The sequence below is a fragment of the Dictyostelium purpureum genome (genome assembly GCF_000190715.1).
Source record: "Dictyostelium purpureum unplaced genomic scaffold DICPUscaffold_672, whole genome shotgun sequence".
Taxonomy (NCBI): Eukaryota; Evosea; class Eumycetozoa; order Dictyosteliales; family Dictyosteliaceae; genus Dictyostelium; species Dictyostelium purpureum.
Window position 1 is genome coordinate 1 of NW_003520004.1, and position 8,881 is coordinate 8,881.

The 8,881-nt window shown below is 23.3% G+C and overlaps 3 protein-coding genes across 3 annotated transcripts; 2 read left to right on the forward strand and 1 right to left on the reverse strand.

The window, feature by feature from the left end:
• Window positions 1-101: 101 nt before the first annotated feature.
• On the forward strand, window positions 102-1,530 carry DICPUDRAFT_160035 (uncharacterized protein; the record flags this gene model as incomplete). Its single annotated transcript, XM_003294894.1, has 2 exons — window positions 102-315; window positions 416-1,530. The coding sequence occupies 2 exons, from the start codon at window positions 102-104 to the stop codon at window positions 1,528-1,530; spliced, it is 1,329 nt and encodes a 442-aa protein (XP_003294942.1).
• A 1,154-nt stretch (window positions 1,531-2,684) lies between these two features.
• Window positions 2,685-5,125, forward strand: DICPUDRAFT_51794 (uncharacterized protein). The gene is made up of 6 exons (XM_003294895.1): window positions 2,685-3,078; window positions 3,198-3,218; window positions 3,331-3,405; window positions 3,467-3,566; window positions 3,636-4,151; window positions 4,221-5,125. The coding sequence occupies exons 1-6, from the start codon at window positions 2,951-2,953 to the stop codon at window positions 4,893-4,895; spliced, it is 1,515 nt and encodes a 504-aa protein (XP_003294943.1). The 5' UTR covers window positions 2,685-2,950; the 3' UTR covers window positions 4,896-5,125.
• Window positions 5,126-5,158: 33 nt separating this feature from the next.
• Window positions 5,159-6,174, reverse strand: DICPUDRAFT_73789 (uncharacterized protein; the record flags this gene model as incomplete). Its single annotated transcript, XM_003294896.1, has 1 exon — window positions 5,159-6,174. A coding segment is annotated over one exon (986 nt), but the record flags the coding sequence as incomplete, so codon positions are not given.
• Between the last annotated feature and the right edge of the window lie 2,707 nt (window positions 6,175-8,881).

Here is an 8,881-nt window from a genome sequence, read left to right on the forward strand (position 1 = left end):
CAATTTCAACAACCTCATTTCCCTCGACAACCTCATTTCCCTCAACAACCTCAACAACCCCAACCCCAACAATTTGTCACTCAACTTATACTGGTTTAACAATGCCAAATAGATCTAATAGTAGTATCCCCCAATCTATTGGAACGTTGCAGTCTCCACCCCCTGTCTATAATGCTCTCCAACAAAAAGACTATATTAAAATATTTTTAACTTTTTCATTGGCGGATTTTCCTCAAAATATCCATCTAAGCCTATTTATTGACCCAATAGTTTATTTTGATGATGGTCAAAACTCTGTTATATACCCACCAATTAGTAAGTATCTATTAAAAATATAAGGAAAAAAAAGAAAAAAAAAAAAAGAAATATTAATTGTAAAAAAATTTTAATTAATTGTAAATACTTTTAATTTTAGAAGAAACAATCCACATAATAAAAAAAGATACAAAGATATCAAAGTTTCCAAGGAACCCCGATCCCTCAAAAAGCACATCATATTGGAAGCAAAATGGTGAGCCTGTTATCGCATATTTTAGAGTAAAAAAACCAAATCAAAGCAACTATCAATACTATTGCATAAAAAAAAAATATTTAACATTTACTGAACCTAAGCAACATCAATCAAGAGATAGACATGCCAATGGTGGGGTTTCCAATAACTCAATGGTAAGCAATATACAATCTGATTGTAAAAATTCCCCATCAAATAAATGTAATAACGCAAACCTCTCATCTGAAAACCATCCTTATAAAAGCGATAATAACTACCCAACGGCGAAACTGGCTATAAAAAAGGAAAGCAATCAAGATTTATATACTGGAACACATAAATATTGTCACGAAATGGAGTTTGAAGTTGAAGAGTCTCCCAAAGAAGATGATACAACTATTGAAATGTTCAAAAAACCAGTAGAAAAAATAAACTTTGATTGTGTCATTAAACAAATATCAGATTTTACCGAAAATATCATAAGTATACAAGATTTAGAAGAGCAATTGAAATCCTATCAAATAGAGTACATTAAACCTGTTCATACCAAACATAATCCTGTTAAAACTAGGTCATTTGTTGTAAGACATTATATCAAAGAATCTGAAAAAAGAAAAAAAACTGATTCAAAATCAAAATTTAATCAAAACCAAAATACTAATCATAGTCATAAGTATAATAGTAATATTAATAATAACTATAATAGTAATAGTAACAATAATATTAATAATAATAATTATTATAACAATAATAATAATAATAATAGCAATAACTATAATACAAATTACAGCAATAATAATTTTACCAATAATAGCTCTATTAATTATAATACTATTAATAATAATGTAACATTTAATAATAATCAAAATGTCTTTGATCCCTTCTTTGGGCAGCCAAGCATCAAACAAGAAGACTCAAACCGAAACTATATGCATAACTTTCATAATAACAACTTTCAAGCAAATTTGTTCGAATATACAAGCAATAATAAAAATGTTAATATATATAGCTATAGTGGCAATAAATTGTTATTACAATAATACCAATGATAATAATAACAAAAATAATAATAACAACTACAATGGTAACTACAATAACAACAATATTAATAATAGTAGTAATAGTAATACATCTTTATATCAATCTAATAATCAATCACTCGGTCTATCAGCCCTTGATCCACCAGAAATTTTTTATTCAGATAACAGCGTAAGTGGGGCAGATAATAAAAAATCAAACCTTTATAACCCATATAAAAAACAACCAAATTCAATAACTCCTCTTAAAATCTATAACAATGCAACCATTGTTCAAGAAAACCCTCAAAACCTCCATAACTTTCAATATTCACCTTTTTCAAATGAATTTTTTCCCCATGGATTATCTTTTGGTTTTCATCCTAATAATTTAAATAATGAAAATCACAACAGCTCTTACACTCAAAACAACACAAATATTCAAGACAACAATATAAATAATCAAAACAACAACTTAAACAACAACTTAAACAACAACTTAAACAACAACTTAAACAACAATTTAAATAACAACTAAACTCCCATAATTTCATATTATAAAAAAAAAATTTTAAATAAAATATATTTTTTAATTTAATAAATTATTTTTTTTGAATTTCTATATTAAATAAAAAAAAAAACCACATGTTACCAAATAAAGTAAAAAAAAAAAGTAATGGAATGAAATTTTCAAGCTCCAATAAAAAAAATAATTAAAAAAAAATAATTCGAAATCTCACCCCAAAATAAATAAAAAATTAAAAATTAAAAAAAAACCAGTGAAAATCAAAAACACTTTATTAAAGTGGGATAAAATAAGGGTCAAATAATCTTAAAAACCCAAATAAAAAATGATGGTTCAATTATAAAATAATAATAATTAATAAATGAAAAAAAAAAAAAAGGGCTGGTTTTAAATAAATAATTAAATTAATGATTAAGGTAAATTTTTTAATTAAAGAAAAGTAAAAAAAAAAATTATTTATACTGAAAAATTTAGTTTAAACCACAAATTTGTGTAAATAGGTGGAACCTGGTAAAAAATCGATAGTAAAATATAAAAAAATATAAATAAAAAAATTATAAAAAAAAAAAAAAATAGTTTTTTTTTAAAATTTATTTTTATTTTTTTTTAAATTTTTTTTTTTTTTTTTTTTTTAAAATTTAACCTACAACTACTTACCCCGGGGTTTTATAATTTTATATAAATCTATTGGGGGTCATAAAGACAAAAAAAAAACAGTTTAAAATAAAACTTAAATTGGATTTGTCATTACAATAATAGGACAAAATAATATTAATAATAATAATAATAATAATAATAATAATAAATAATAATTATAAAAATAAAATTAACTGTACATCACAAATAATCATATGAAAATTTATTCGAATTTATAAATATAAAATAAAAATAAAACAATACAATATATATTTTTAAAGAATGCTAGAGTTAGAGGAAAGTTCATATTCATTAAATTTAATCTCTGACTATGTTCAAGATGATGATGAAATCGTTCTCACAAAAGAACATAAAGAGGAGCTTGAAAAATCTTTTGGTCACAAAACAATGTAAGAAATAAAAAAATAAAAAAATCAAGATTTCGAAAAAAAAAAAAAAAAAAAAAAAAAAAAAAAAAAATACCCTTTCAGACCTATTTACTAATTTATCTTTTAATTTATTAATTTAGTGGTTTTTTTGGTGGAGTAAGGTAATTTCATCTTTATTATAAATAAATAGTTTTTAAATAAATAAAAAAAAAAAAATAGAAAGATACAATAATCAAATAATGCAATAATCTAATAGGTTTTTTTTTTAAAAAGTTTGTTAATTGGTAATATGACAGGTCCAGCAATGGTTAGCACTTCATTGGTATTTCAACAAGGTGGTTGGATTTTGTAAGTATTTTTGGCTAATAATAATTGTTTAAAAGTTATTAATCATAATTTTTTTTTTTAGATCATTATTGGGTTTTTTAGTTATTTTATTTACCAGTACACTTTCAGGTTTGTTTATGGTAGAGTCGATGGCATCTATCCCAGGAAACCCAAGATTTCAAGTAAGGTTTTATAATAGACATTCAATTTTATTTATTTAATATTAATTTCTTTTATATAATTACTATTAGTTACGTGTTGAATTTACAATGCTTTGCAGATTTTATTTTGGTAAATGGGGTTATATAATAGCACAGATTTTTATTAATGTTGCCTTGCAAGCAACTAATGTAGCATCTATTATTATTTGTGCACAAGTTATGGATTCAACCCTTATTGCAATTTTTAAAAAAACATGTGGTCTCCAAATGGCCCCACACGTAGAGTGGATTTGTGAAACTAGCGTTTCAGCAGACTCATCACCTTTTTCTGGATATATGTTTTTCACAATTGGTTATCTTGTAGTATTGGTTATTATTATTCCATTAGGTTTCTTAAATCTTGATGATAACATTATTGTTCAAATTATTGCAGTCATTTTAATGTTTACTCTTACAACTAGTTGGATCGTTACTTTTTGCATTCACGGTTTAGAAGCTTCAAATCTTCCTACGGTTGGTACTAAGGACGGTATAGCGCAGATTATGGGTAGTGTAATGTTTAACTATGCATATATTACAACTTTACCATCATGGGTAAACGAAAGTGTACGTAATTTTTTTACTATAGATATATTTATTTTATTATAAATATTAAAATTTTTATTTTTTTAATAGAAACCAACAGTTAATATTAGAAAAGCAGTATGGTTATCAGCAGGTGCATCAACATTTGTTTTCGTTATGGTTGGAATTTTCGGTGCATTAGCTTTTGCTAATATGCCAATTACATCCGATATTTTAAGTGTTATCAATCATCACGGTGGTAATATAATCACTAAAATTTCAGTATACGTTTTCCCATTTGTAGTACTTGCAAGTTCAATTCCAGTATTTTCGATTGTTGTTAGATATAATTTAATGCAAAATGGTTTATTACCAAAATGGATCGCTAACGGTATTGCAGTACTCCTTCCATGGCTTATTGTAATTCCATTTTTAACAGGTAATGGCTTAAATCTTATCAGTAATTACTCTAGTATTTTCTTTTCATCGATTGCAAATTTTGTTATTCCATTGTTAATCTACTTAAAGTCACTTCAATTCAGAAGAGGTCACAAAAAGATGACTGAAGAACAAAGACACATTCTTAAAACTTTAATTGCCGAAACTCTAGATTGGGAAGCTAATCAACATCTCTATACTCACACTGGCGAAAATCATAATATGTTCAAAGTATTTACCAAGTTAAAGAGAAATCAATCTAAAAATATTGCCATAGCTTGTTTAGTTATTTTAGGTGTTTTAATTCCATTAGTAATTGCAACTACATTCGCTTTTCCAGGAGCTTAAATAATTAATAATATATATAATAGTATAATATAATAATAATAATAATAATAATAATAGTAATAATAACAGCAATGGTTATTATCATTTTTTTCAATAGTAATTTCAAAAGTAATAATTTTAATTGTAAAACTAAATTGTTATAATAATGATATTATAATATATAAATACAAAAATCAACATTTCCATTCATAAATAAACTTAATTTTTTTTTTTTAAATTGAAAAAAAAAATAGAAAAATAGAAAAAAGGAAAAAAAAGAAATTAGATTATAAATTATAGATAATTAGTTTTATTTAATTAAATAATTTTGTTTATTTTGTTGTGATTTTGATTGATGCGAATAATATGGTTGTTGTTGTTGTTGGTTATAATGGTTAAATGGTTGTTGCTGTTGTTGGTTATATGGATTAAAAGATTGTTTTTGTTGTTGATGATGTTGATATTGTTGTGCTTGGTTAACTAAAATATTATCTATTATATCAAAAGAAGTTGCAAGAGCATCGGTATTTTCATTTAGTTCTTTTTTCATATCTGAAAATTTCTTTGCCAAATGTTTCTCATATTCATTAGATTCTAAAGATACAAGTCTATCAAATTCTCTTCCTTGAGTTGCTAAATTAACACTAAAGTTCATAATTTTATCGTTCATTGCTTTTTTAATTTCTTCGATTTTTCTTACCACTTCTTCCTTTTTTTGTTTGATTAACAATTCAATATTTTCAATTTCTTTGTTGTTTTCTTTTTCTACTGGTTTCTTTGTAAAAGTAATTTTTAATTTCATAGAATCTTTATCAGTTGTAATACTACTAGTTGTTGTTGTTTCCATATTTTCTTCTTTTTTATCTTTTTTATCTTTTTCATCTTTTTCATCTTTTCCATCTTTTTCATCTTTTTCTTCTTTTGATTTATTTTCTTTTTCTGGGCTTTCATCGATTGTAAGTTCACTATCACTTGGTGGGGTTGGTTCCTTATTTTCATTTGAAATAGTGGGAGTTTCATTAGATTTAGATAAGGTATTTGACTTTTCTTTATCATCTTTATGATCGCTTTTTTGTTGTTCATTTAGTTCAGATTGCTTTAATAATAGTTGATTTAGTTGATCAATTTTTTCTTTTAATTGCTTTTCCATTTCGTAAAATTGATTTAATAGTTCATCTTTCATTTTTTTCATTTGTTTTTCTTCTTTTTTTGATCTATCTACAACATCTTCTTTAACTCTAATATCAGTTTCTTTTAGTTCTGTTGAGAGCAATTGATACAATTCTTGAATCTCTTTTTCCTTTTTCATATCTTGTATAATAATTTCGTTACCAATGTTTTTGAAATCTCTTCTAATATACTCTAATTCTGTTTCTTCAGCAATTTTATCTTCAATGACATCGAGTAGTGCAAATCTTAATCCTTGTTCATCGATTGAACTTGGTGATGTTTGTGGTGATGTATTTAAAACATTTGATGGGGATGATGATGGGATTCTATGAATATCTTGATCCGTTGTATTGGAGCTACCACTGCCACTATAGTTATTGATGCTTAAAATATTGCCAACTCCTTTTAGATTGCTATTGCTGCTAAATGGTAATGGTAAATTATATTCATTTAAATCGTCATAATCGGAAATACCATCATTTAACCTTCTATATTTGTCATGCGAAACACCGGATCCGCCAGAGTTGTAGTTTAATTCTGGGACATTACCTTCATCACCCAATTTTCTTTTTTTTATATTACAATTGTTTAAATGTGTATTAAACGCTTCTTTATTCTTAAATAAATATGTTGGAAACTTTTTATCACAGTATTTACAATAATAGTCTTGTTGTATTTTTTGATCACCACTGGTACTATTTAGATCATATAGTAATGAGCTGATACACTCTAAAGAGTTTTGCTGCTGTTGTTTTGAGTTTGTTGTGGTTGTGGTGGTTGTGGTAGTTGTTCCTCTGGATGGGGATTCTTGGGGTGAAGAGTATGAGGGTGGAGGAGATATAAGTTGGGATGAGGGTGATCTTCTCATTGGATTTGGTAGTATATCTTTATATTTCTTTTCCCCACCTGATGTATATCCTCTAATTGATGTTGCTGTTGAGTTTGGGGAGGTGGTTTGATTATTATTGTCATTTAAAAATTTAACAGGAGAGGCCCCTCTATTTGGATTTGGTAGGGAAAAACCGGATCCAATATTTATTCTGCCACTATCGTCAGTATTTTTAGGTTTTTGATCGTATGATCTAATTGAATTTATTAGATCAGCCATTTAATTGATTTCTATAATATTATTTTATTAAATTAATTGAAAGTTAATATTTATAAAATTAAATAAAAAAAAAAAAAATTTAATATTTTATTTATGTATGTGGTAAATAGTTGTTTATTATAATTGTTGATAGTTATTTATTTTTTTTAAAATATAAATAAAAACAATAAATGTTGATTATTTTTTATATTTTATTTATTTTTTATTATCCTTTTTTTTTGATTTTGTGAATTGTTTTTTTTATATTATTTTTTAAATTAATTAAAGTTTTATGCTTTAAATTAATTTATATAATGATTCTTTACAATTTTAAAAAATATATTATTAATTTTATAAAATAAAAAAAAATATTTGATTTAATTCTAATTAATTTTACAAGGAACAAAGCTTTAAAATAGTGTGTAAATATGTATTTATTATTAATAAGTTATGTGATAGTGAATAAAATAATTAAATTATTATAATATAGACTTTTTTTATTTTTTTTTTATTTTTTTTTTTAAATTAATAATTTCAAAAAAATCTGATGATGGAATGAAAAAAAAAAGGATGATAATATTTATTAAAAATATTCATGTTATTGTGTGGGTGCTTGGAATTTTAAAAATTTTAAATAATTTCTTTTTAAAATAAAAGATTTAAAAACAACAAATAGAAATTAATATAAACAATACATATTAAAAGAATTAAAAATAAAAAAAACTCTTACACAAATAGATTATATGATAGCAATGACAAACTATTTAAAATCATTTATTTATTATTTATAATTATTATGATTTGAAAGAATTCTTGTGTTTTTTTTTTTTTTATTTTTTTATTTTTTTTTTTTTATGTGAGAAAATTAAAATAAATTAAAAAAAGATGTACTTTTTAGAATTTCAAAAAGTATGCCATAAAAGTATTAAATAAAAAACAATGGTTATGATATTGATACAATAGAGAAAATAAAAAAAAAATAAAAAAAATAAAATAAAATAAAATTTTTTAAATTTTAAAAAAATATACTTTAAGAGATTTTTTTAATATCCTATCGAAATTCAATAAAATATTAATTGTGTGTTTGTTTTTTTTATTTTTTTTATTTTTTTTATTTTTTTTTTATTTAACAAATAACTATTTTTATTTTTTAATCTTTATAGCTAAATTTGATTTTGGGAAATGATTTAAAATAATAATATTAAATTGTTGTATGATTTTTGAAATTTTTTTTTTTTTTTTAAATTAAACAAACAGAAAAAAACAACAATAAAATCCACAAAACAACAATTTATATAGATTAAGAGAGAGAAGATATATGTATTCGTGTGTTTTTTTGTGTATGTGAAATGAAATTTAAATGTTTTATTGTTAAAAGATAGAGTTTTGGATATTGTTTTTTTTATTTGTTTTTTTTATTTTTTTTATTTTTTTTTAATGGATAATCAATTAATTATTAGTAGTCTGATTTAATATTAAAATAATGATAAATAAAAATTATAGAGTAGCCACAATAATATTTAATTACTCTTTAATTTATATTTTTTCTTTGGTTTATATTTTATGCTACTAATGTGATAGATTGTTAATATTTAATTAAAACAACAAACAAAATTGATGAATTATTATAAATACCCATATAAATGATAACAAGTTTTGATAGCTGTATGAAAAATATGTATAAGATATTTTGATTTAAATATAATAAAATTATTGATTGTGTTAAATTTAAAGTATTTTTTTTTTTTTT